Here is a 27,972-nt window from a genome sequence, read left to right as displayed (position 1 = left end):
TGCTGGGGTTACAGACAGAAATGAAAAACATGGTTCTGAAAGAACCGCTACGTGTAAATAACTCTAATTAGGCTCTTAACAGATGGACAAAACCAAAGAGATTTGCAGATCATCTAACTGACATAACTTCCATTCCAAGGTATTTATATTAATCGAGGCTAGACACAATCTACTCATGTACTTCTGAAAATCCCATTAAGGTAAGTTGTGCTCATGCACCCTTGAGAATCTGGCCTTTGAGCATTTAAGAGCTTCAGTCCTGCTGACTTTTAATAAAATGTGATCTTGTAAGTACTTGAGACATTTTGAAAACATGCCCTGGATACTGGTAAACTTCATTACATTATCACATTAAGTCATCAAGCCTCTAATTAAGAGGTCATAGTGGCTTACAGGCTTCTTAATGTCAAATGAACTTTATATTATACAAAGAAAATGCTTAGATGTATCGGTGTTTACCTCAGTTTTCCAATAAAACTCTCTCCACCCCGGGACAGGTCAGTTGGGTCTATGGAGATGAGGTAATTAGAGGTTTTACTCTTCTTCCGTTTCCTTCCAGCTAACAGAAACACCTAAGCAGTGCAAAAAAACATATTCTAAAATGCCAAAGGGGTTAGCACACACCACTCCCTGCTTTGATATAAAGAAACCATAGGTAATTTTTCTGTCTTCCAGCATCAAGTAACAGGAGGTCTCCTGAGGCTCAGCAAAAGCAGATAAAAATCTGGAAAGGGAAAGCAACTTCTCAACCACTCAGTCAATTTTTTATGGTTTAAATAATTAAATTCAATCTATTTTGTTAAATGTTTCATTCTAAGTTGCTATGGCTCCTCCAGTTGAATTGAAAATAGATGCTTTTCAGGCCGCAGATTGCAGAGAGCCCCAACTGCGGACTGTCGCATAAAGGTGCCATGCATGAATTATTTAAGGCCAAAGATTAGACATATGAAGAAAGGTGGTAGAACAAAACGATACTATTGTTTTGCTTTTGAAAGACTGCAGATCTCAGTGAAAGTGAAAATATATTTAAAATATATTATATTCTCTTTGTAAGACTTCTTCAGACTTTTAATATTTTTTTTAATACTCAGATGCAACTGGTATGCCATTCAAGTTATTTTATGACCTTTTTACCATGCTCCCTTTCCAAGTGGAGGTAATAAGTAGGGTACATCCCTCGGTCCATTCCCTTCTTGTCTCTTGTGATTCTGCATTTGACGGTGACACCCTGTGGAGCAGGTCTTATGGCGAATTCCTCCAGGTCATCGACGTCTATGAGAGGCTCATTTGTGGAAGGACTGGGGGCTGAGGCCGCTTCCTAAAACAGTAAGCAAAACGCCGTTTTCCTCAACTTTGATTTACAAGGTTGTAAGTGTGAATGAATGACATTTGATGAAAGCTGCACTTAAATAAATACAAGGAACATATTTTCTTCCCTGTTCTGATTCCTCGGCAGCCTTGAAGGCAGCTTATCAAGCTAAGGATCTCTCCCCATCCTGCTGGTCAGGCTCTTGGCTACGGAAGGCGCAGGGAGCAGCTCTCTGCACCGCGGATGCTCAGCACAGCTGGCAAAGCAGAGCAGGGTGGCTGCAGATGTGGAGTGCTGCCACGGGCCACAGCAAACCCGGCTCACACCTGCCCAGCTCACCACACTTCTCTTTGGAAGTCAGACCCACAGGCAGTGAAAGGAAGAAACGGGATAGGGACTTGAACATAAGACCTATGAGGAGAGGCTGAGGGAGCTGGGGTTGTTTAGTCTAGAGAAGAGGAGGCTTAGAGGTGACCTCATCACTCTCTATAACTACCTGAAGGGAAGTTATAGCCAGGTGGGGATTGGTCTCTTCTCCCAGGCAGTTAGCAATAGGACAAGGGGGCATGGGCTTAAACTCTACCAGGGGAAATTTAGGCTGGATATTAGAAAGAAATTCTTTACAGAGAGAGTGATCAGGCATTGGAATGGCCTGCCCAGGGAGGTAGTGGACTCGCCGTCCCTAGAGGTTTTTAAACTGAGATTGGACATGGCACTTAGTGCCATGATCTAGTAAACGGACTAGAGTTGGACCAAGGGTTGGACTCGATGATCTCTGAGGTCTTTTCCAACCCAGTCGATTCTGTGATTCTGTGATTCTGTGAGACAGGTTAAGCTAGACAGAGCTGTAACAGAGATGAGAAAGTGCAGTATATAAAAGAGTGGGGCACCATCAGCTGCTTTAGCAAGACCTTGTGATTTAGAATACTCGAAGAAGTCACAAGTCGTATTTTATGTTTGGATGGCAGCAGCAAGAACAGGGTGGGGAAATGATAGGGAAAAAAAAAGCAGTAGAAACAAAAGATCCTTCTGAGCACCTGCAAGAGGCAGAAAGGTAAATATTTACTGTTTACCTTTCTCTTCATTCAAGTTCAGAAAATATTTGCTATTCTTTTCCCCAAGTCATTATTTTCATTGCTTGCTCCTGTGAACCCTGAGAGCTACCGCAGTAAATCACCTTGGAGACACTCTAGAGCATATTAAAAACAAACAAGAAATCCAGGCCTGTCCCGCCTGCTCCTGCTTCGGCTCTCACCCCTCACCTTGTTGGATTTCTTGCTCGTGGCAGAACCAGGACGCGTGTTACTGTTTAACTGTGAAGAACTGGAGCTGTCCTCATCTTCCTCATCCTCTTCCTCATCAAAATTCATGCTGCTTGAAATGCCTGAGGAGAAAGCAGTGCACTTACATGAACTACTAATGCATTAAAGCTGTCCATACTTGCTGTAAAATATCACCCTTAGGCTCACAGGTGAGAGAGGGTGTGTGTGAGGGGGTTCACTGTGCGAGGCAGTGTACAAATACGTGGGTGAGGCAGCACCTGCCCTGAGAAGCCAAAACATTTCAGCAAATGAGAAAGGAAAAATCACGGTTTCCATTCCAAAGAGAGGATCAAGTTACGCAGTGATACAAGAGCAATATCCAGCTAGGAATTGAATTCAGATCTTAATCCAATCAAGTACTTCAAACACAACACAAAATCTTAAACCTGAAATTGGAGCTGAGTGGACAACGTATCACAGCCACTTGGAAACCTTAACAATTAAAACCCTTTTACTGCACACTTTCAACTGTTCCTATGTGATCTGATGAAGAGCAGATCTTAGACTGAAACATCCACATCAAGGCAATGTTCTCATGCATATTTATTTCATGTGAAAACCAGCATCAGCCCAGGCCAAAGAACTGCCTTCCAGCACTTAGAAATTTGACTTTACAAGAATTCAAAACCTCAGACATTTCAAAGGGAAACACGGCTTTGAACATCAAATAGGACTCAGCAGCAGAAAGCGTCAAAGGTGGGACATTTGCCAGACCTAGTTTTTCAAGGAGTATCATGCAGATGAAGCTGCTGTGTACCCGGGTTCAAACTCTGAGTTACACATTAGAGGCTAACTACACAATACTTTTTCCTAAAAAGAAAAAAAGAAAATGCTCGGTCCAGAATTTCCACTATTGGTAAGTCCAATGCAGAAGGATAAATAAAATGCAAAGATTGCCAGAGCCAAGCAGCATGGGCATAATTAACTTTTTCCTTCTGTACTTACCAGGAACATGATCCAGGGCGACAAGACTGGATTGGGAGGTGGAAGAGGACCAGGATGTATTTGCATGGGGATCTGGGAAAGGAAAAAATCCATGGGCTTGATTCTGCAAACCCTTAAGTGAATGAACAAGCCTAACTTGCCAACAGGACTCCGCACAGGGCTAAAGCCCCCTGGATGGGGCCACAAAGCTGCTGCCAAAATTCTCAATTATGGACCTTTTATCTTTCTGCACAAATTCACGTTATACTTGCTTATACCTGCTATCACCGTCTTTTTTAGTACTTTGAGTAAAGTCAAAAAGCACTGGATCACAGAGCTGAAGCTTCAGAAAACATCACCAGTGATAAATGATTGTGGCACAAATCCTTCTGTACACAATGTGCCCTGCACGGTAAGTTTTTTGCCTACTTTTGAATTCTAACACACACAAAAAAATAAAACTGATCAACACAGGTGATAGAGACAGATTCTACACAAATACTTGTTCAATAACATAGAAAAAAGTATTCAGGTGGCCTAAATTCTACCTAAATCCCTGTGCCCAGTGTGTCCTCATCACCTTTCTCAGGCTCTCTAAACTCTCCTTCTGGGACAGGGATACACATACAGACTTTCATGTAGCTTAGTCTTTTGAAAGATGAGCTTGACCTGCGACAATCAGAGGCTGAACCAAACTAATGTACAGAAATACAAACACTAGAGATAGAATCAGTAATGGTTTTCTTCAGTTCAAATTTTGGAACGCAATGAAAAATAAAAGTACACCTGAAATTTAAATACTTTTTATGTTATTGCTGCTTCCAATAACCTCAGTGCATATCCATTTAAAATAGCTTTTGAGACCAGAAGCACACTGGATAACAAAACAACACCAGAGTAGTGAGAGCAAGTATATAAAAGTAAAGCAGAAGCACATTAAATGCTTGTATTCCATTCAGCCGCACCAGGAATGGTCTCGTTATGCACTTTTGCAGTTCCCCCTGTCTGGACATATACCACACAGCACGACAGCAAACATTTCCAGTAGGATCTGGCTGTGCAAGCGAGGCCAGAGTTCACAGGTCAACAGATATTTTCAAAGCCTGTAGAACTCACTCATTGTTAAACACACACTCATTAATCACAAGCATTATTTCTTAACAGGACAACCACATTCTAGTCACATATGCATGGGCAACAGAGATGATCCATCTCCTCAGCTGGCAGCTGTGCAATAAAGCCATACTTGCATATGCACAGATATCACCAGTTTATTTCTACTCACTATTTCACCACCAGTATCTTGGCAGTAAAAATTCTGTGCTAGCCTTAGAAAAGTCTGCACTTGACCTGTGGGGAAGAATGCTTCGGAGACCTCCTGATTTGTTTTTGAACCCAGAAATCAAATCCATTCTTCCTCTAAATCTCAAAACAGTTGTAATTTCAGGTGGCAAAGAAGAACTAAGGCCAAATTGCTCATTCCAAGTCTTTACAGAGACATATAGGAAACTGATAAATGTGAAGACTAAATGTTAGTTATTTGGTGTTAAAATGTATGGAAGTCTGGCTCTGTCCTAGTGACTCATTTTCCAGAGAGGAACACTACATATTTAAGACTTCTCAAACACAAAGGATGAATATTTTCTGCAGGAAGAAAGTGATTCTAGTATGGCAGTTTCCAAAAGATGGTGAAATAAAATAAAACATTTGGCATTTTCTTGCAAGGGGCATGTTCCTTTCATGCTCAGGTAGCCTATAACCTCCTGTCCTGTAGCAGAACTGGACTCGCTGTGGAAGCAGCGACACGTGCTCTGAGAGGTTCTCTCCACAAAGCTGGTGTCAAAGAGCAGAATGGGAACAAGTCCAGGCTGTGCAAATCTGATGGGACTCAGCCCTTCCTACCGGGCCACTAAGCATTTACGTGTGTTCATCTCCTCTTGCTCCTGTTCCACGCAAGAGATGAACTGATGGGAGGACATTTGCAATTCTAAATGCTTTTCAGACCAATGAGGACAAGCCAGGAGGGACGTGCCACAAGCAGAGAAGCAGCAGTGGGAATCCACACAAGAATCCCCAGCTCTACATGAAGTTTTCCACGAACACTGGGATACTCAAAAATTTCTAACAAGCCTCCTCTGCTAGTATCAAGTGGCAAACCATACATGCATAGTAAAAGCATTTAATGAAGATGCTGCTAGTTGCAGTCTTATCCTAATACTTTTCTTTGTGCCTCACAGAGCATAGCTCTGTTGTTTATAAAAATGAGTAAATCTCAGCATTCCCATTTAAAAAAAGTTATCCCCCCAACCTGAAGCATACTAGTGCTCCACTCTTAGCAGTGTCTGTTCTGATCACGAGTATACTCAGACCTACATAAAAAAAAGTCCTATCATGTATTTAAGAACATGAAGCAACAAAGCAAAATGAAAGCAAAGCAAACCAAACTGAACAGAAAAAAACCCTCCAGCACCCACTGCTTCTATTAAAAAATAAACAAAAAACTGGGGAGATTAAAAATATACCTTAACCTGGAAAAAACATCAAAAATAGAAATGTCCCCCAGAGTACAAATCTTAGTGCTCTGACCTAATTTGAAAAGTCTGTTGATAGTCTTTAAGTCAATCAGCTTTAGTAAGTAGTGTGCCTGATGATTACATATTCTGAGCCTTGGTCTAAGGCAACACAATCACCACACAGATCAGAACTTATTAGTCATGCCAACATCCCTCCAACTGAAATGCCCAGGAAATACCACACTTGGAGAAAATCGGCCCATTTCAGCTGAAGTTGCTCACATCTGCAGAGTAACATCCCAGAAGAAAATGAATCTTAGTGAGAACGGCTCAGCAGACAAGAGGTGGGCATTTAAGTATGAATAGTCTATTCTAGATGAGTCAAGTTTGCACTTACATTTTGCTCTTTATACACAAAGGGTTTATTCTTAAAGCATCAGAGTACTCTTGGCTTGAGCCATCTTTGCTTCAAAAGCTCTACACTGAAGAAGAACAACTCCAAAGCAAATGCCTTGAGAAAAACCTTTGTGAGGATTTTAGGACTTCTTTTCCTTCCTGCGGTTAAGGTCTAATGAAAGAAGTAACAGTGCAGGAAGGAAGAGACAGATGCATGAATGTGTACATACACAATCTATCTCCCACATCATGCACGCCTCTAGAAAACAGAAAATGCCAGAACATTTGAGGACTATGCATGGGAAACGCTGCAGAATACACAGTGCTGTAACTTTCACCTCTGCAAGCATGGACACACATTATGAAATCATGAACAACATTTAACTGACAACAAAACTAAAATTAATATTCTAGTCTGAATGTTGCTATTCTACACTCTTTTTTAACCTTCAAGTAAGTGATTTCCAGAGTTGTATAATATAAAAATATGAACAGATGGATGTGAGCATTAGCATCTGCCTGGTACCTTAACAGCAGCACTGCACTGCAGGTGGGAAAGCCACATCCCTGAGAGCCTGCGGTGTTCTTGTTCCTTGAGACAAGAAAGAACTTCATTTTCTTTTCTTTTTTATTTATTTTCTTTTTTTAAGATAATAGAATATAGGCCAACAGGCTCTGAGGAGAAGGAAGAGTAACAATCTCTGCTTAGGCTAGGGCTGAGAGTGAGAACAGGAAAAGGAGTCAAGGCACATAAAGCAAGCAATGAGAACAGGAAGGCACCTTTTGCTACTTACCTTTTTTCTGCATTGCTGTTCTAAGATCTTGTTTGCTTTGCTGTTGTTGGCCACTGGCCACTTTCTCTCCATCATCTTCATCATGGCTAGACTGTCCAACAGTGAGAATCTGCACTTGACTTCCTATCTTCTGAACATCATCTTGAAAAGCGGCTGGGCCATCAATCCCTGTCAGACAACAGCAAAAGCCTTATTTGTCTTTGTGTCAAGAAGTTACCGAAGAGAGAATTGCTCACTCACAAAAAGCATCTTTTCTAAGACGCAGAGATCAGAGGTTCACATTCAATAGTATTTCTGGACTTAAGACTAAACCAGCCTCCAAGGCAAACATCTTACTCCCCACGTACTGTCCTAGAGAATCTCCAGGGCGTGATCAGGACTTCACTGTTGCCCTCCGCACCCCAAAGCACACCCATCCACGCACCAGAAACACTGAAAACTAACCAGAAAAGAATTTCGCTAGGGAGGATCAGGAAAAAAAAAAAAAAGAACAGGTGCAGCTTTCATAAGGACACACAACTGGTCCAGAAAGAGCTAAGGCTGAGTCCAGCTTATGCCATATCCCCTAATACACAAGGACTGCCACTAGGAACTGATGCTTCCATGTTTCAGATACCTGGAAAACTCACAAGTAGATGTAACAGTGGAAGAGCAGCGGGTTAACAAGCCTAAATATGTCTAGTGACAGTTAAACCGTCACAGTGAAACTATGAAGATAACACATATTCCCTGGAACCTCCATCCTCTGAGATGCTCAGGTCCCAACCAGGCACGGTCCTGGGCACCTGCTCTGAGCAGGGACGTGGGACTGGACAGTCCCAGGGGCGCCTTCCAGCCTCAGCCATGCCGTGATTCTGTGGCTTCTGATGACAGCCAGAAGGAAGCTATTTACCTCCTTATGGCTGTAAATCGCCTCTGAAGACAGAAAAGTGAAAACGTGGGGTGGGATGTGGTGTGTTCTTATCACAAGCTAACTTCATTTTTTATTTTTTCTTCATGACAGCAAGTTAAAACATCAGATTGCAAATGGACTTCAGCTCTTAGTTAAGACTTACTGCTGGTGTGTATTACTAAATCAGCTATATAAAAATGCATCTTTGCACCAATAAAAAGGGTAATAATATAATGTACAGATATAGTAAATAACATAAACCTGTATACTGTTGCTGTTCTGAAATTTTTGCTAATAAGTAAGTAACGTTGTGGAGAACTAGCAAGAATTACAATGAGCTAGTTCAGTAAAAAAATATGGTGCTCCTCACAGCAAACAGAGCTGAATAAATCCTGTAAGAAGGAGCTGTAGGGATTAGGATTTTTTCAGACTGTGATCTGTACAAGAAGTCTCCAAGAACACTATTTCAACCCGCTTCGCCAGCAGCTGTCAACTTGCATTAAAAGACAACTGGATGATACACTCAGCATGCTTAACTGTGCTGTGCCACACGAGCTGCCACTGCGGTAGGAAGCACGAGGGGAAGGAGAGCGGTCGGAACCCTCCGCAACCGCAGCAGCACTGGCCGTGCAGCCACCTAACGAGATGCAGTCCAGCGCTGCAGAAGTATTAAATTCACCGAGTTCAGGATCAGACAGAAATATTGACTCATCTGCACCACGCAGACCCTTACTTATCTGGCAATTGCTGCACCAACTCTGTAAACTCTGATTTACTTACAGTAAAACCAACAACAAATAATCTGTCCATCCGACCTTGAAAGACTAAATAAAGTCCATGGAAATGTTCCTCTCATCTTGGAAGGATAAGAATTTCAGACAGGAGCTCTGTGTGATGTAGAATGAGCAGTATAATTTCCTACGTTGCAGGTAGAAAGTGACAGTGAATAGAATTGCACTTTTCTCAAGAGTTATCTCAGGATAAGCACTATGGCAAAGGTGCTCTGGAACAGACAGGCTGCTGCTCAGATTGACTGTGGTATTTCTAACAGTTTTAACCATATTAACCATCATCATTAACTGGCTACCTAAAGTCAGGTTCTTACCTTAATACTCTGAATTTCCAAAGCGCTAAGCATCATCTATTTAACAAGATGCACATGCCTCATGCATATCAATCTAACCCCTTATTAAGCTTTGGACGATACAAACCTGATTTTGAGAACTCATTTCAAAAGGAACAAAACACCTTAATTATTCTACTTCAAAGCAGACGCTGATCTGCAGCAAATGAAATGCCTCCGACAGCATCAGACGTTGCACCGAGGCTGCTTTTTTCTGACGCCTGCGGAACACCTGCGCTCGCATCCCGTGCCGCCAGGAACATCACGTATTATTAGGCACTAGGACAAAGGCTACACTGGCAGGTCACAATTTCAGAGAAGAAAAATCAATTTCAGTATTCTGAGGAGTGCACCACTGGTAGAGTGTGTTATTAAGCATTATGAATGATTCCACTTGTGACCCCATTTAAGCGAATGGAAGACGTAGCCAGACAGAGAGGCCAAAAAAAAAGAACCTCTGCTGAATTAGAGTACTGTAGATGGCTCGTGGTAAATGCAGCATTAACTATTTAATATTTGTGTGTGTGTGTATGCATCTTTGTAGCTATATTTGCATGTGTAAAATGGTATTAAACGCAAGCATACGTACACAATTCTTTTTTTCTATATCACGTGATATAAACGTGTCTTTGCAAGTTATAGTTTGGCAGCTTTATCATCACCTACCTAATGCCTGAAAAAACACTCCCAAGCTTGCAAAATTGTGATACTCAGGCTGGATCTCCCCCCATGTTCTCTCTTTCTTTGTCTCACTGAATCCTTTCCACCCACTTACTGGAAGGATGGTTCACTGTGCAAAGAACTAAACCATTCACTCTATAGTTACAAGTTTCCCAGTTTAAGGACAAGGTCATTTGGCAAAGCAGCTGAGCGGGCTGTGCCAAAAAGAAAGGCTTTATTGCTACAGCCAGCATTTTCTACAACTTTTCCCAGAAGTCAGGTAAAAAAACCCAAACTGATGGAGATGTCCTTGAGTACCTGCCAACAAGAAAAGGAATTTTTGAGAGGCAGCTGTGAAGGGGGCAGGGAGGAAAGTGGAAAACTGAAACAACCCCCATAACATCAGACCCTCAGTAAAGGCCTTTCGTTAGACTTTGACATGGTCACATCTCAGATGACACCCAGGGATACCAGACATGAACACAAAGAGATAACGGAAGAAAATGCAACAGAAAGCAGGCATTCACTGGCATTTCAATCCTATAAACTACTATTTATCAATGCCCATGTTCTGTTGGCACCTAAAATCTTCTAGCCAATATTTATAAACACAAAGAACCATGTTCTCAAAAGTCTGTAATCTAAACTAGCTCATAGAATGTTTTTATAACCTGAATTCATCAAAATTCTAAGAAATTAAAAAGATATTAGGCAGACATGCACTTAACTTCAATCTCTGTCATGGGATTTTTAGATAGGGGTTATTTTATTTTGCTTTAAATACACAAAACGTTAACTATCTACGCACAAAATTCACAAAATCCAAGTCTGGAATGCACAGCGAGAGGAAAAGTTGTGGAATAAAGAAAGAAGTGCTACTGAAGCCTTGGGAAAGTAATAAAGTGGAAAATTTTTGCTTAGTGTTTGTGACTTCTGAGAAATAAATCTAAGCTTTCATGCATTTTATGATACCACATTATGCCTGTTTGAAACTCTGCCTCTAATGGATGAACCAACAACCCCAAATCCATTCAACTTCCTCGGATTTAGCAATGACCATACATTTTGAGGATGTGAAGTCAAGACCTTGTTTCATTGTTCCAATCCAGCAATTAAGGGAAATCTCTTTAGAGAGGGTCACCAGGCATACTTTCCCCTGGCCTACAGCCCCAGCCGCTTTCTGCTGGACACTTTCCAACCCTCTTGATACATCCTACAGACAGATGCTAAAATGAATACAGACGAGCCATACCAGTTCTACTAGGTGTAGCTACCAAGTTCATTTCTGACAAACTAAGCAAGTACAGACTACATGGGTTGGAGGCTATCAATCCTGAAGTATATCCCTCCTTCTTGGATCTGTAGGATCTAGAGGTTGGTTTGGTGTTTGTTTGTTGTTGGTTTTGTTTGGTTTGGTTTGGTGTTTTTATTATTATTATTACTCATTTATTTCTTGTTTATTTTGGGTTTTTATTTGTTTTTGTTTTGTTGGCATTTTAGTTGTTGTTTGGGTTTGTTTGTGTTGGGTTTTTGTTTTTCTTCCTCTCTTCTCCTCTCTTCTCCTCTCTTCTCCTCTCTTCTCCTCTCTTCTCCTCTCTTCTCCTCTCCTCTCCTCTCCTCTCCTCTCCTCTCCTCTCCTCTCCTCTCCTCTCCTCTCCTCTCCTCTCCTCTCCTCTCCTCTCCTCTCCTCTCCTCTCCTCTCCTCTCCTCTCCTCTCCTCTCCCACAATGGCACTAGTAGAGCACTTTAAGTGCAGTTCTGGGTATCCATTTGACCCTCATGCATTTTTATTTCAGCTTCACAATCTTCAACATTATTTTGCAGAAGAGAAATACACTTCCTAACCCTATTTGCAAGTGGGGAACTAAGGGTATAGTCATGCTGAACACAAGGCTTAGATCAATCTGTTGAATAGTCCTGTCTAAACCCGGAATCTGTAATGGGTTTGAGCAGAAATTCCTTTCAAAACTGGACAGAAATGAAGCATTTCTAGACACCCCATCAGAAAATTTCTCAAAGCCATCACAGTCTAATGACACTATAATATTAGAGCAGAATAAGAAAACTAAAGAGGATAGGCCAGAACCCCAATTTTTATTATTTCATCGCTCAAGAGATAATCAAGCAAGAGTATTTAAAACTTTCAGAGGGTGGAGGGGTAGGGGGAGAAAGTCAAATACACACATTTTGCTCTGAAAAGGTTTTCAGCAAATGATATTTCCTCTTGGTTGTTTTACATGAACTTCTAAGTACAGGAAAGAATGATTAACTGATAATTTACAGAAGGTCTTTACTGCACCTAGGACACCATGAAAAGGCAGATTTCTAAATTATTTGAAAATAACTGTTCTAATAAATTAAGAGTTTCTTCATAGGACATTTGCAAACTAAGGAAGTAAAAAAGAAGCTAAAAAGAAAAGTACATCAGAGAGAACTAGCAGAGATTTGTGAGTTAATGGTAAACAAGATTACATATCAGGAAAGGAACATAGCACAGAAAACAAGTATTTCTGTCTTTGCTTTGCAAAATGCAGGATACAAAAATTCTTGGTCTTATTTTAGAAAGCATTTAAGACACAAATTCAACACATGAAGTCAGACATATTGCTCACAGACCAAGTTTTAAGACTATGCTTAACTCCTTTGCAGATCAGATCTGAAGAACTGATCTAGATTCGGCAGGAGGGATCTGGAAGAAAAAATCTCAAGCCACATTTTCTGACCTCAGTTATATACAACAAGGGTTCTACAACAAGAACGCCCTTCCTCTCCAAACACGCTGACAGTGTTCCTTTGAAGAACTTGGCTTAAAGCAAACCCCGCTTCTGCTTTTATTGTCTGAAGTGATCTACATTTTAAGTTTAAAAAAACAAACCAACAGTTGATTATATTTTTGAAATCTGCATTTATCAAGTAGTGTAACCACTGAGGATAATAACATTTACTTCCAGAACAGTGGTACAAGAAAGTAGCATTTCACAAATCAATAACTGAAAAAGGTTCTTTCTCAGAACAAGCGCCTAGGAAGCTCTAATAAAATTGCTAGAATGAAATATCATGATATTCCATTAGATTGGCTATTAAGAAGAAATTCTTCATGGAAAGGGTTGTGAAGCAGTGGAACAGGCTGCCCAGGGAAGTGGTGGAGTCACCATCCCTGGAGGTGTTTAAAACGTGTTTAGATGAGGTTCTTAGGGACATGGTTTAGTGCTAGAGTTAGGTTAGGTTATGGTTGGACTCAATGATCCTGAGGGTCTCTTCACTGCAATGGCTCTATCATTTTCTAGAAATCTAAAACTCCATAGCTTTAATATTTTTTATATATATATATATATATATATACGTATCTCACTGTTGGGTGAAACTCTCCTCGAAAGGACTTTACTGAAAAATCAGAATGTTTAAAAAGGGGGAAAGCATTTCTTATGTCTATTTTTTGTCACTAAATAACCTTAAGTATATTGTAGCTGTCAATATTTTTTCCCAGTGTATGCCTGTTCTCATGCAGGCTGCCATCCGCTGATACGGGTTCAAGCAACTGAAAAATCACAAAGGGATTTGTTTATAGGGAAAGGGGGCAAATAGAAACTTTTTTAGGAAAGGACCTCTCCAGGTGATTTAGTCCAAATTGCCATCAAAAGAAAGATTATTGCTAACAGCAGATCAGGTAACTAAAAGCAAATGCTTGAGCACCAAGCTCTAAATTCACCTTGATGAAATGTAGAAAAATGCAGCAGGAACCGTACTTTCATAAATCTCTATCCTGAGGAGGCCAAAATGACTTCTTCACAATCAAGTTCATGTGCTGCCAAAGCATAGCCTGAAACGGTTGTCAGATCTGGAAATAACAGGACTTTTCTTGGTGGAAACTCATTCATTGTTCCTCCTACCCTTGCTCTTTAATGCACAGGGAAGCCCAGATAAATCAACTCTACATGAACTTCCCTCCCTCCGTCAGGAAGGAAGCGTTACCGTGAGAAAAGATGCTTCTTATCCAGCAAATGGTGCTGCTCTCTTAGCCAGCCAGCATTAATGTAGTTGCTTGTTACATCTGAAAATGGGACAGGATGCACAAATCAAAACAGACAGACAGGCGTGAAAGAGAGAAAAGAAGGAGCAAAGCAAATCAAAACGTGCAGTAGCCATCCTGGCAGAAAGGGTGCTGGGTGTCAAAGCAGCTCGGCTGCTTTCTGTCTGGCATAAAGACAGCAGGGAATACCCAACATCCTATATACCTTAAGTGTACAACATAAATGAAAAAATACCGGGAAGTTATCGTTTATTTGAACGTTTCAAACACATCCAGATTCCTGATTTCAGTGACAAAAATCTTCATCTATATTGCCCATGACAGTGTGTGAACCAGTGCAGTTCAGAGCAGGGTTTTCCTAGAGTGTACTTACATGCTATGAGTGCAAGAGTGCTAAGGGAAAACACAAACCAAAACCAAACACCAACCCCCAACATCAACTTTTCACAGAATGATTCCTGAATTTTCGTATCAGACTTCACTTTGAATTAACTCACGGCTTTTCATGGTTTTCTGTTTTTTCTTTTAAAGGTTCCATTTTATCTTCCTGATTTGTTTTTGCCCCATTCATTGCACACAACCAAAAAAAGCACTTTGACATATTTACTAATTTCTTCACAAACCTACATCAGAGAAAAAACCCAATCGAATGAAAAACTCACACCACTATGTACCTGTAATACTTTCGGGAATCTCAATTTTTAAAGAATCACCAAAGTATTTGAGATCTGAACATGCTCTAGTTTTGTATTTGTAATACTATGCAGGGCGCATACTTTTCATAAGTTTTTGCTGCATTTTCACTTATTTGCATTATTTTTCCATTGAACCATGCTGTAATCCTGTACACCAGGTTTACTAGCACCCTTAATCACCCCTTACTAGCATGAAACATCAAACCAGAATTTGATCCACTATCCCCACTGCAAAGACAACATTTTGGGTGTTTTTCTCTTACTGAGTGTTATGGCAAACAATAAACTGTGAGACCAAAGCTTTCAGAAATACCAGTTTAATGAACTAAGCTACTACAAAATGTCATCAGTTTGCTGCATTTGCAGGCTCCATCCCACAAAAATGACATTTCTTTTTAAAAATGGGCACAGTCTATGCTGGATACTGCCATTAAGAATACCAATAATAATCACAGATGTAGAAAAAATTGCTAAACGCCGTACTACCCATCACAGAGTTACAAAATGCACTGACCCCTAATTTGAAAGGCTCAATCAGCTCTATATGAGCAATTAGCCATATTCCTTTTCTTGCTTTGTGTCAGCGTAACCTCATTAAACCTAATATTTCCCTTGCTTCTGTCTTTAGCACATTGTTCTGATCATCGTTTCATCATTCTTCGAGCCACTTAAAAAAAGCATTACACATCTAAGACCAGAGTACGATCATTACTCAACAGCTTCAAGAGCTATTCATGTATAATTCAATGACTTTTGCTCTGAATTAGCTTATTATTCATAGGATCTGGTCTAAAGATTCATTTTATTCTTAAATCACAGAGAGCTTGGCTATTCTTAGAAACGTAATGCTCACTATAGCTAAATACTAACAGAAACCTTTAAAATGCTATTTTAGCATGTAAAGTGCATCTACCCCTCAGCATCCATCCTGCTCCTTTACAGGACATACGAAGGTTACAGTCAGAGCAGAGCGGAGACAAAACCTGAAGCAATTGCAAAGCTAAAAGCAGAACCTAAAACTTCCAAGATTTGGTCTAATTACCAATGAATGTCCTCCAACAAAATCTCTTGTGCCATAAAATGGTATAAAACCATATAACCATCATCCATTTTCATTAGATCTGAAGTTATTAGCAAATCCATTCAATATTATTATAAAATCTTTTATTAAGAAACACATTTACTCTTAAAAGTAACTGAAAAATCAATGCAAGTTCCACTACAGGGTTCTGCTACCACTTGCATTTTCTTCATTCTCTTTAAATAGATTTGAAAATTATTGGAAAGGTATTAATGTCATTACTCATTCACCATCAAATAAAAAGAAACTCTATGTGGTACAAAAACCTCTCTCTTTTTGTGAGTGTGCATATATGTATATAATTTGAATACCTATAAAGTAGCTCATGTTACTTCTTCCATCTGGTCTATGTAGCTCAAACAGTAAATCTGATAATGGTAATGTCATTTCTCCCTACCCATTTGTCATTATCAACGGTGTATTTTTTTGTCTACCTAATCTTATCCAAAGTCACTGCAGAAAATTTTTCATACAAACAGCTCCCATGTGTCAACCAGGCAGGACAGAGTAACACTGAAGTAACAACTTGAAGAACCCCTTTGAGGATGTTACCTTGGTTTTGTTGAACTGATTTTCAAAATGCACATTTATTGGAACAAACACTCTCCTTTGAAAAGACTCAGCTTACAAATTTTAGCCCTTCTTCACTCCCCCAGGTTGCACATGCAAAGACAACACCAGGTCACCCACATTTTCTAATCTCATAAGAATTTCAAGAAATGACTTTAAGGCAATTTTCAGAAATGCAAATTAAAAAAACCCAACCAAACAACAAAATAACAAGAAGTATTTTGCAGTCAATTCAACATCTGACATTCAGCCGCATGCAGCTAACCTTTGTGTTTCCCTTTTTTCTCCTTTCTGGTGCTGCCAGTCTGACAGCTCGCAGCTGCTCCCTTGGCTTTTTTAGTTGGTTTCGGAGCCTGGGCATCCACTACCACCTTTACATCTTCCTGTTCGGCCTCCTGCACTGCTTGAGAGGTTCGGGGTACCCCACCAAAAAGACAGAGAGAGAAAAGAGGAAAACAAAGGGAGAGAGACAAGAGAGAATGAATTGAGAACCCTGTGAAAGCACAAAAGAGTAAGCAGACATAGCAGAGTTTGGCATTTCAGACAATTCATGCAGAGAGGAGAGGCAAATAAAACAGAATTTGCAAGGCTACATTAAAACCTCAAAGTGTTATGTTAGCTGAGATGTATTTTCTAACTTTTTTCTTTCCTTCCTTCCAATAATATATCAGCTCCTAACTTTCAAAGTAACATCAGAATATTAATGTGTTGCTAAGCTATTGTAGGAAGCGCTTTTCCTCACAGCAAAGCTCTGCCAGACTGATCTTTAACAGTGGCAGAATGAATGCAGAAAAGTTTTATTTAGACTTTGTAGTGCCTATGCTTAAAGCTATATCCTAACACAGTAAACAAGGAATCATCAGAAGGTTATTTTCAAAACATATATTGCACAATTGTCTGTATCACAGTATGATGAGTAGAATGGCCATGCATTTTATGGTGAAACTATACCCAAGCTTAAATTAAAATCTCCACCCACTTTGTAAAGTACACAAATTAATTCTTTAGAAGTCCCAACACAATATGCATGGCATAAACTGTGAATGTCAGCATAATTCATGCAGTGCTAGCTGTTTTCAAAGCAAAAAGCAGCTTTATTGTTTTCTAAAAGCATGACACACTTTAAGGTCAATATTTTAATCTGTGAAAGCAACACACACAATAATTCTTTCTCCTGGCCAGGCCAAGCCTTGAAGTGAAATAACACTGAGTTTACAAAGGCATAAAAGCAATTACCTTTGTGAAATACATCAAGGAATCATCGAACTTCACACCTCAAACAACAGAACCTGTAAGAGGGCACTAAGATATTTCAGTGCCAGCTTCTCGTCATCATTGATTGCCACAGATCTCTTCGTGCCCACCTACCTGCTCATCTCAGAGGGGTATCACCCTGGCACCTGGGGCCTCCCACCACCCCTTCTTTTTCCCATAACTAAGATACTTTCTTTAAAAGGATAATCCATTAAGAAACCTTACCGGAAAGAACTGGTTGCCCATAAAATTACTTTTAAAATAACCCAACAGACTTCATAAACCCCCAAAAGACCAAATGATTCTCAATGACGTGGACTGCCAGTATCTTTTCTTTGAAGGGGGAAATTGTCCTTGGGCTTCTGGTCCACGAGGCAACTTTCCTATTTACCAAATCCTTCATGTGCATGAATAGCAACAGAAACACCGAAGAGATTCTCAGAGGAGTAAGATTAAATGGATCTAGTGATATCTGTGTATACTGGAGCTTATAAACCCAAGGCTGCTCTCCCCAGTCTGGTATGAATAGCTTTACATTCACAACACAATGAGCATCTCAGGCACTCAGTAAACACATGCTCTTTTTCTCATTATGCAAAGGAAGAGTTCAAGTTCCATAGAGAACACACATTAAATTATTAGAGGAGTGACTAAAAGCCCAAAGAAACAGCTTGTCACTACCCAGCTCCTCATTCCTGTCTTTTATCATACACTAATCACAAGATTGCAGTCCTTTTGCTGAGTGTAAAGGAGCACTGGAAATGAATAAGACATAACCAAAGGAGTGAATGCATAGGACACCAGGGAAAATGGCACATAAAAGGCAGTACACTGGTTCCTATTTCCACGAGCTTAGAAGCCTCAGACTAAGCAGGGAACCAAAAAGTCTTTGCCCCACAGTCTTTAAGTATGTGTAATTTGCCAAGCCAGCAATCTGTCCTATATTTGTAGCTCAGTTTCTCTTTAAAAACTGGAGTGTCGTCTTTTAACTGTTTTAAAGATGATAATCCCTGTTATAATTAAATTCAGTACTTTACAAATTACCTATATTAAATGACCAGACAGTTCTCTAAATCCTTTTAAACATGGCCATATTAATTGAATCAGATGAAGCATCATTTACTTGGTCCAAAGCAATGATTAACCAGCAAATGATGAAACGTTCTGACATTGTTAATTTTAAAAGTTAAAGACCTATCTTCACTACCTTGTCAGCCATCCTTTGATCTAACAAGTAAAAACCTGAAGCTTTTTTAATTACTTTTGTTTCATCACTTTCAGGAAGAGCTATCTGATTATAAGTACAGTGATGGATCTCCAAAGGACAGAGAAAGAAATATTTCCATGGCTTTACTCTGTAAGGCAGAGAACAAGATTTCAGTCCAGTAGCCTTTTTGAGCATAGACCATCACTGCTCTTTGTGGTAAACAGGACTTTCCGATGTTAGTGACGGAGGCTGAAAAACAAGATTTAAACCATAAATGTGCAGATACTGCAGCTGGGTTCATGCAAGGAACTGGCACAACATTTCCTGTTTCTAAAGGACGCTTTTATGAGCTTTAACATTACATTTAAAGCACTACCTCTAAAATAAATACAAATCAAATCCCAAAATACCATCTCCACCACAAAACCCCACCATCTTATTCTTAGCTATTAACAATTCAGCAAATAGCAGACCTCAGCGAAGGCTCATCCGCTCAGTAATGTTTTCCCTTGTGACTGCAGTTACCAAAGACATTACGTAGTTGTGCTACTGACTGTACGAATTCAGTTCAGGACAGCCCTGAGTGCCAGGACGCTTGGCTATATGCTTGCACAGGACAAGGATGGGTCTTCTCCTGCCCGTAGGCACTAACCTCCCCAGACACCCTTGTGTAGGTGCTGCCTGCTGACGTGTGGAGGGTGTGAAGTTCATGCAGCACAGCAGTTCTGTCCACAGGGCCCCTCCAGACTTTGGTCCATGGGCTGTTTGCTGAAGCCTGCCAACCTACAGAGAGACATCTGTGGACCTGCCTTGCTCAGTGGGTCCAACAGATTTATCATAGAATCATTTTGGTTTGAAGAGAACCTTAAGATCATTGAGTCCAACCATAACTTAACTCTGCCACTAAACCATGTCCCTAAGATCTTGATCTAAACGCCTTTTAAACACCTCTAGGCATGGTGACTCCACCACTTCCCTGGGCAGCCTGTTCCAATGCCTGACAACACTTTCCATTAAGAATTTCTTCCTAATATCCAATTCGAACCTCCCCTCGTGCAATCTGAGGCCATTTCCTCCTGTCCTATCACTTGCTGCTTGGGAGAAGAGACCAACACCCTCCATGCTACAACCTCCTTTCAGGTAGTTGTAGAAAGTGGTACAAATTTAGATGTGGAGCAAAGTTTTAAAAAAAGTGTTCTCTTTCCAGTGCTTTCTCCTGCCCTGGGAAGCTGTAAGAACAACCATTTCTAACACCCTCTGTACTGACTTGGAAGCTGGTCATCAGCACATGGAGCTTTGAACTTCTCGAACCAGCACTTCCTCCAGTCTGTCTTTGTGCAGATGAAGGGGTAATTGAGCAGTTTGTGGAGGCAACAGTTATCCTCAAACATGTCATCAGGGGATCAGAAGTCCTCCCCTCTCCCCTCTGCTACATCTTTGGGTCACTAACAGTTTTACAAGAACTTCCCTTCTCAGCAGGATGAGAACCTTGAGGCAAACTAACCTGGTTTCTCCGCATACTCTGGATAGCCCCATAAAATAATTTACAGTTCTCTGCAGGAAAGCCTGAATATGGAAAATGAGATAAACTGGACTCCCTAGATAACATTCACTGATATTACAATATGATTATGTCCTTAGTTGGACATTAAAAAGTTCAAAGCAATGACAGTGGTACCACAGGACAAATATATCAAGCACCTTAAATATACAGTGATGGCGTTTCAAAGACTGTCACTCAAAAATACATTAAAAGAAATACAAAAACAAATTTAGGCAACTTTAAAAATCCCTATTGGTAGTTATCTTAACCAATAGGAGACTACACTTGAAAAATCTAGTCCGATATTCCATGTGCCCCACTCCTGATTATTAAAATTGTCACTTAAAAAAAAAAAATCACACTGATTTTCCTTTTCTATTAGAATTGTTTGTACTACAATTCGCATAGACAAGACAAAAATGGAGGAGCATGTATTGTGGTAAGACAGAATTCCAAACAGCAAATAACACTGGACTCTCAGATCTGGGTCTCACGCTCATTTGCATTCATAAGTTGTAAGAAAGAGTTTTGAGAAAAATGACAAGCTTTTAAATAAAACAGCGACATGATTTTAATTTTAGTGTTATTCATCCCTGTTCATTAAATCAAGTACTGACTACTAACCTCAATACAGTATTGTAAAAAAATACTTTTGGGGAGACAGAAAAGAGCACAGATTGTGATAATAATTCAGGATCTGAGCTGAAAAGGTATCACAAGGTGAGTGCAGAAGGACCTGCGCCAAAGCAGAGAGGGGCAGTGTCCTGGCTTTGCCTTGCATGGCCATGGGCCAAGTGCTGGAAGTAGGGAAGAGAATCCTCTCCCATGAGCCAGTCCTGCGCTGGACACCGCTGCACGCTACGGGGATGAAGCCACAACGCACAATCAAACAAAAGGATAATTTGTAAGTAAGTAATTTGTCTCTGTGATGCAGACAACACAGAACCGGGGAAAAAAATATTGAAAGACAGTTATCCACACATATTTCAGTGAACGAATGTGCAAAGCGTGTTTTTCCATTTGGCCTTCATGATCAGATGTTCGCACAGAAAATTAGTTTCAAAGTAGCACGCAATGAAAATGCAGATTTTTTTTCTATTTGCATAACCATTTGTATTTATAAGAGTGCTTGCACACTCGTGGTCTTAGAGGAAGAAACAAACAAACAAACAAATCTATGAATCATAACTTAGCAATCCCTGCCACATAAAAAGCCCATGTTCTAAAACAAGTGGTTTTGATCAGTACAGTTTAAGAATGAAGTGAGTGAAAAAAAATCACACAAATAAAAAGATTTTTTTAATGGATACATGAAGAATTTGTGCAGTTTGTCTGGAAAACACCTGAAGTAGAAAGAGGCTGAACCAGACAATGTGGTATGTGATGCAAATCATTAACCTAGCTGTATAAGGCAAATATTAATTCAATTTACCAACATTCTCTCAGCAGTAAAAGTGAAATCCCGAATGAGTATCACGCAAACAAACCACAGTTCAGTCGGGGTGTGCCTTAACAAACCGATGCAAGTTGGTTGTCCTTACTGTTGCCTGTGATGACCTTGTGTTTCGCCACAAAAATAGCTTCCTATTTTACTTTGTAAAGTTCTAGCCTTAGTGCATCCTGCTGCTTATTTGTGCTGTTGTTCATTATTACTTTATTTGATTAACTTAGATTCTGAACTGGTCTAGCATTTCTACAGCCACTTAGAAGACACGGGATTCTATCATAGACATTCAGAAGATGGGCAAAGCCAGTCTATTTTCCAATACAACGAAATATTTTTATTAGTTTTATATAGACAATAAAATTAATTAAATACAAGGGCCTGAATTATGGGAAGGACTCTGGTATGTCAGGTACTATTTGATCACATACAAGGATTTGATTTCTGCTTCAAAATGCTTATAATCAAAGGCAGTACCCCTGGAACTAATAACTTACAGTCAAATTCCAGATTCCCAAAAAATTAAATTGCCCATAAATTCCCTGTGGCTCCTTGCAGGTTACACATCTAACACTGGTGTGTTGATTGCGCTGATTTTACAAAGGTGAAAACTCGTAAGTGAAACTGAATGTGAAGAGGCTGAGAAAAAAAGGAACAAGTGTACATGGTGCTGCTTAAGGACATTATCAAAAGCTCATTGCTCTAAGGAGATTTCCTCAGAAAGAACAAAAGAAGGAATTAAACAAAAGATTCTTCTTAACCCCCAGATATCTGCTGTCTGCCCCTGGGGAGGGGGAAAGAAAAGGAAGCATGTGAAATGGAGAGTTAATAGCAATCAATTATACTCTTTGGGAAAGCAGACAATTAATAAGGAAAGCTAAAAATATCCATGAAAAACCTCTGCCAGGAAGATTAAGGACAGCAAGAAATGACATAATTATTTTGTGTATCGGGGCTCTGAGGGCACGAGTGGGCTTTAATTGCCCCGACGAGCCTCCCTGGGGGCTTCTACCCACTCCCTCCGATGCTGTGGGTGCTGTGTCTCCTGAGAGGACCCTGCCACCACACCTGGGCAGCTCATCCGCTCCATGGACCCCTCCTCAGTGCATCACAGCCTTGTCTCCTGGCCTCGCTCCATCCTTTGCCATGTCTGGGACCGCTGAGGATCCCAACAGCAGTGGCCGGCTCTGCCCGCCGTGCCTGGAGCTGGTGGGATGGTGCCACATCTGCCAGAGCATTGCTGGGGTCACCCTCACCTCCTGCCCCCTGCTGCTCCCTGACACCGTGATTGTCAGAGCACAGAAGATAATGACTAGTTGTGAAGTGGTAACTGAAAGTAAATATACTTTAAGTGGAACCTGAAAGCAAGGAGAAAGGCATTTTTCAAGCAATTGTGAGCAATTGCCTTTAAACCACCTTCTCAAACCTTCCAGCACCAAGAACAAAAACACCTCTAAACCACTTGCTACCCCCTGCTCTCTGATCCTTGCTGCCAGGTTAGTTTGTTTATTTTGGAAATGTTCTGGTGCAGCAAGGACTGCTGATAAATCAAGAAGATGCTTTAAAGGATGAAGGAAAAGAGACTGAGTCTGAAAGGAAGATGTCAGAATATATGCTTATTGGAAGTTAAGTATTTTGCCCACGTGATACTTGGAGTGCTGCCTGATCAGTCAGTATTAGTAGTCTTGAGCACAGAACATTCCTTGCTGTCTTCAAAAAATAAACTAATACCTTGTCATTTCAAGGTCACTGGAAAACAGGGATGACAAGCCTCTCTTCTGATGAACATGCAAATGTATGGTTTTTTAAATTAATGGTTAACTGATGTCGTCTTATAAAGCTGACAGCTCGACAGTCATCAGAAAATTCTCTCTCATCATTCATGGCACAGGAGCAGAATGACACATCAAATTTAACAACCCAGAGCTATGACTTGTCATCAGAAGTTTGTTCAACACACCACATGGCCATTATATCTAGATGAGCTGCCAAATGTCAAAGGAAAGTAAGAAAGTAATTTTGTCTTTTTACACATGGTTAGTCTAAATCTCTAAATTGGAAGTTGCCATGTAAATTGCTCTGAGAGCATCTAATTGAAAACATTTTTAATTTCAAGTCTTGAAAAAAAATAAAGCCACAGCTGCAACTAAGTATGGTAATATTAATGAAAGCATATCTGGCACTCATTCAAAATCACTTCCTTCCTCAGTGCCGTGAAAAGAAAAATCAGTCCCCAATGGAAATTCAACATTTTCACAGAAGTAAAATTACTCTTCTCTGTAAAAATGGGCTTTCATCATTTGCATTAAATGTAATTAAATAATGTAATTAAATTGTTGCAGTAACTAGTGTATCTCTGCATGCTACTTGGCTCCAGGAATGCTCAGCTTGTGTTTGCGAGCCAGACTGAAAAGAACTGTACTCATAGCAGAATTTTGCAATGTCATATCAGGCTAAAATGTTTGTTCAGGTTTTCAAAAAACTTCACAAAACAAGTGGTGTAGAGATACATGAAAACAGACCAGCAGGTGTGACTGTGAGGCATTACAAAATGGCAAGCAAAATTTAATAAAAACTTTAAACAAACAGGTAGCAATATGTCTTTATGAAGGACGCTGAATCAAAAATAAATAAGAACACAAGAAAGACAAATCCATTTGTAAGTGATCTCTGCTACACAGAAGGATTAAATTTATCCCAGTGAATAAATGACTTCGCTGTCTTTTATATACAATGTAAAGTTAATATCAATACAAAATGTTCTTAATGGTTCTTATTTTGCTATTTATAATGAGGAAATAGTGATGAAGTTGTATTTGGTAGTGCAAGAGAAAGAGGGATTTATAATATTAACAACTGGAGCCAAAAATCATCAAGTTAATGGAAGGATAGCTATTGCTTGAAATAGCAAGCAGATAATTTATGGTCCAACCTACAATCCCAAAACTATATTAATACCTCAATTTCAGTGGGGAAAAAATGAAAAAGGAAAAGAAAAGGGACTTTGCATTCATCATTTTACATGAACACTTTCTATTACCTTCATATACTCAACTTTGTCCTGGACTTATCGAGAAATGCTGCCATGAAACGATTTCTACTACTGTGCCCATGTTTCTAGATGCACAGATTATAAAACAAGAGGTTCTGTTCCCATAAAATATATCTCTATAATCCTTTCCAAGTAACAAAAGCAATTTCCTGCATGCTTGGTCCTACCTCAGGTACAGATGCTGACAGGCAAGCACTGCGTTACTGCTGGCTAATACTTGAGCTCAGATTAACCCCTCATGGACCAGAGTGCCAAGGATTCATTTTATCTCAGGTTGGCCTGTTCAATCTAATTCATGTCAGTTCCCGCAGGTAACTCAAATACTTTTGTTGATATTAGTTATGTACGCATTATGCCAACAACCAAAAGGTTTTTAAAGGTATACTGCACGCATGTCAATTACAAGCTACAGGATCTGAAAACTTTTACCTGCAGGTGACACATGGGCAGGAACTAAGAAATGGTCTGTCTGGAGACCTGGGCATGCTGAATTCTGCAGAGCCTCTTCCTCGGTGGAAGGGCACCCATCTCCTTGAAAGTGTCACAGTATCCAGGGAATTACTAGTGGCACTTGCAGGGAACAGGGATACCATTTCATCCTACCAACATGGCACCTCACTGCTTTGAAGGTACCCAGGAAAAAGTGTGGTGATCCTGGCAATACTTCTTACTCTGTGGAGACAGGCTTTCAGCAGAGCCATTTTGTTGTTAATTAAACTAACTAAAAGAAACTCAGGAGAGCCCTGTACCTGCTCAGTTTCATGCTGAATTAAACTGGTCCCAGCATCTTCAAACCTGAGCAACACAACAGCAGGAAAGCCACATCTGTATTATCCCCTCTGTGAGCGGCCCCAGCTGAGCCCAGTCACAGCCCTTAGTTAATATCCCTCTATCCTACCTCATCTTAAGCTGATCTTGCGCTTCCCTTTGGCACCAAGCTAGATGAAGCAAAACACCCATGCAGCCAGAGGATGAGCAGCGATCACCCTGCAGAGGTCCCAGAGCAGCCAAGGGCTACTTTACGTGGAAAAACTTATGTTCGGCTTAACTAGTGAAATATGCTGTTCCACTATATCTACCTACAAATAGCTCACCAGGCCGACATTCTATTCCAGAATAAAAGTGACTTTGACTTTTCACTCCACACTCTGATAATTATTCTGGAACGAAATGAATTTTTATTCTAGAGTAGAGTTGCCCATCAGGGAACCATTGCAGCACAGATAACTGCATCAGAATAAGCGATGGCAGTATATGAAAGAAAATTTCCCATTGTAGAAAGCCTCACGTCTCAGAACTGCTGAGATGTTATCTCTGATCTACTTTGCTCAAAGTACCACAGAGATATCTCCACAAAGGCATCCAATTATTTGTTGAGATCAACAAGTACTTTTGTGCTACACAGAATTAGCACAAGGGAAAAAAGAGAGAGAGCAGAGGAGGATGATAGGTAGAAAGAAGTATTCTTTCTGTAGCATTTGCAGTACAGGAATTGATTTCACAACCATGCTTCTCCAAGCAATGTAGTTCATTCAGCAGACCATCAACTCCCATCAAAGAGTCATTCTTAGCTTAAAATCAGCATGCCCGTAACAGAAACAAATGAACGGAAAAGAGCAGAACAGTTCTTTAGAAAGAGCCCAGATGTCTCATGCATCCAACACTCCCACATACAAATGTTCGCACTGAAGGGGAAAAAAAAGTGCCAACCCTGAAGCTGAATACCACTGTTAAAAATGGCCATCAAAACCCAGCTACAGACCACGAAAACAGTGTAACCGAAGCCACCATGCACATTCCCAGAGAAGACCACACCAAAAAAAAGACACTTCTGGAGTTCTTACAAGATTTTCAAAAGCAACATTCCTAACAAAGAATTTTACAAGGCAATAAAACACTTTACTAGGTAATTAAATTGTCCTCATTTGGCTTTGCTAACTGCACGGTTTATTACAAGGACAGCTGTCCCCAGGGATTAACAAACTCTGGGTTCAATATGAGAAACATTACCATATTTATTTGCTTTTCTGAAACCTAATGAAATCTTGAGAGGGTTTGAGAGGCAAATTTAGAACAAACTGATCTAAGGAGAACAAAGTAGTAAGTATTCCAGTAAACAGTGTGGTATAGCCTTACAGGAAGGGTCACTTTTACCTTAAGAGCACAGTTAATCTCAAGTCAGAAAGTCCACTCTGGTGCAAACTGTTGCAAAATTTAGCTCAGTTAGTGCAGATATGAAATTTGCTACCATTTATGGGACAATAATGTCTGTTTCTCTGATCTGTGGAAATTAAAATCTTGTTCAACTGACAATATAGAAGGTTTAGCACCTCTCTACCATAAGATACTCTCTCTTAGATAAGTTCTGCACCTTTGATAAGCTACTGAGTGAAAGCAAAAAGAAAGAAAAATGTTTTTTTTCTGATTAATTTTTCTTTTAAAAATCATGCTAAATCAAATTCTTCAGTCAGACTGGAAAGCAATCTAGTTTCATCTTTAAAATTTTCTATCCAGACCCTGAGAAAATGACAGTAAAGAGGGAGAGATATTACTAATGCCTTTAATATTTCTTAGAAAATCACAATTAAAAGAATACCAACAGAAAAAACAATTCTCCATCAGAAATCACTTAAGGTAGCCTATCTGCTTGCAGAAGCAAGATAAAAAAGGTCTGTCATCAATGAAGCCTTAGCATTTAATCAATGCAATTTCCAGTTTCTAAAAATAAATTCAGTAGCTGTAACCACACAAAAAAATTCCACCAGTTGCAAACCAGGGGCAGAGACTCTAAAACCTGCACTTCTTGCAGCACGATTAGTTAGTCCAGTAAATATCTGCCATCACCTTGTAGACAGATGTGACCACCAACTAGTGAAATTATAGGGCAGACAAAAAGTATCACGTGAGCATCATACTTCACAGAGAACTGAATGATGAATAAGATTTTGTCTGTTTGTTTAAGAGTAGGACACGGGTTGGTTTGGGGTTTTGTTTTTTTCCAGAGGTAGATTCACAAAGGCATCTTAGGTTTTGGGTTTTAGATGTTAAACTCAGCCACCGAGTAGCATTCCCAACCTGAAAACAGCCAACTGCATTCCAGTGCCAGTAGATTTCAGTTCATGTCCTCCACTCCTTTTTCCTCCTTGTGATAATTCTGTGTAGC

The 27,972-nt window shown here is 40.0% G+C and overlaps 1 protein-coding gene across 11 annotated transcripts in view; it reads right to left on the bottom strand.

The window, feature by feature from the left end:
• Nucleotides 1-27,972, bottom strand: part of TUB (TUB bipartite transcription factor) — a 151,414-nt gene that overhangs the window by 9,812 nt on the left and 113,630 nt on the right. For 2 of the 11 annotated variants that reach the window (XM_021300311.2, XM_065065283.1), the window contains exons 4-9: nucleotides 16,575-16,712; nucleotides 7,259-7,426; nucleotides 3,577-3,648; nucleotides 2,572-2,693; nucleotides 1,127-1,318; nucleotides 460-572 (exon numbers count right to left, since the gene is read on the bottom strand). In XM_021300311.2, the coding sequence (XP_021155986.1) occupies nucleotides 460-572; nucleotides 1,127-1,318; nucleotides 2,572-2,693; nucleotides 3,577-3,648; nucleotides 7,259-7,426; nucleotides 16,575-16,712 (805 nt within the window). The remainder of the gene's footprint in view (nucleotides 1-459; nucleotides 573-1,126; nucleotides 1,319-2,571; nucleotides 2,694-3,576; nucleotides 3,649-7,258; nucleotides 7,427-16,574; nucleotides 16,713-27,972) is intronic. The other 9 variants (XM_013369868.3, XM_065065284.1, XM_021300316.2 and 6 more) reach the window with 5 other exon arrangements.

The sequence above is a fragment of the Columba livia genome, chromosome 5 (genome assembly GCF_036013475.1).
Source record: "Columba livia isolate bColLiv1 breed racing homer chromosome 5, bColLiv1.pat.W.v2, whole genome shotgun sequence".
Taxonomy (NCBI): domain Eukaryota; kingdom Metazoa; phylum Chordata; class Aves; order Columbiformes; family Columbidae; genus Columba; species Columba livia.
This window is presented reverse-complemented; position numbering and strand designations above follow the sequence as displayed.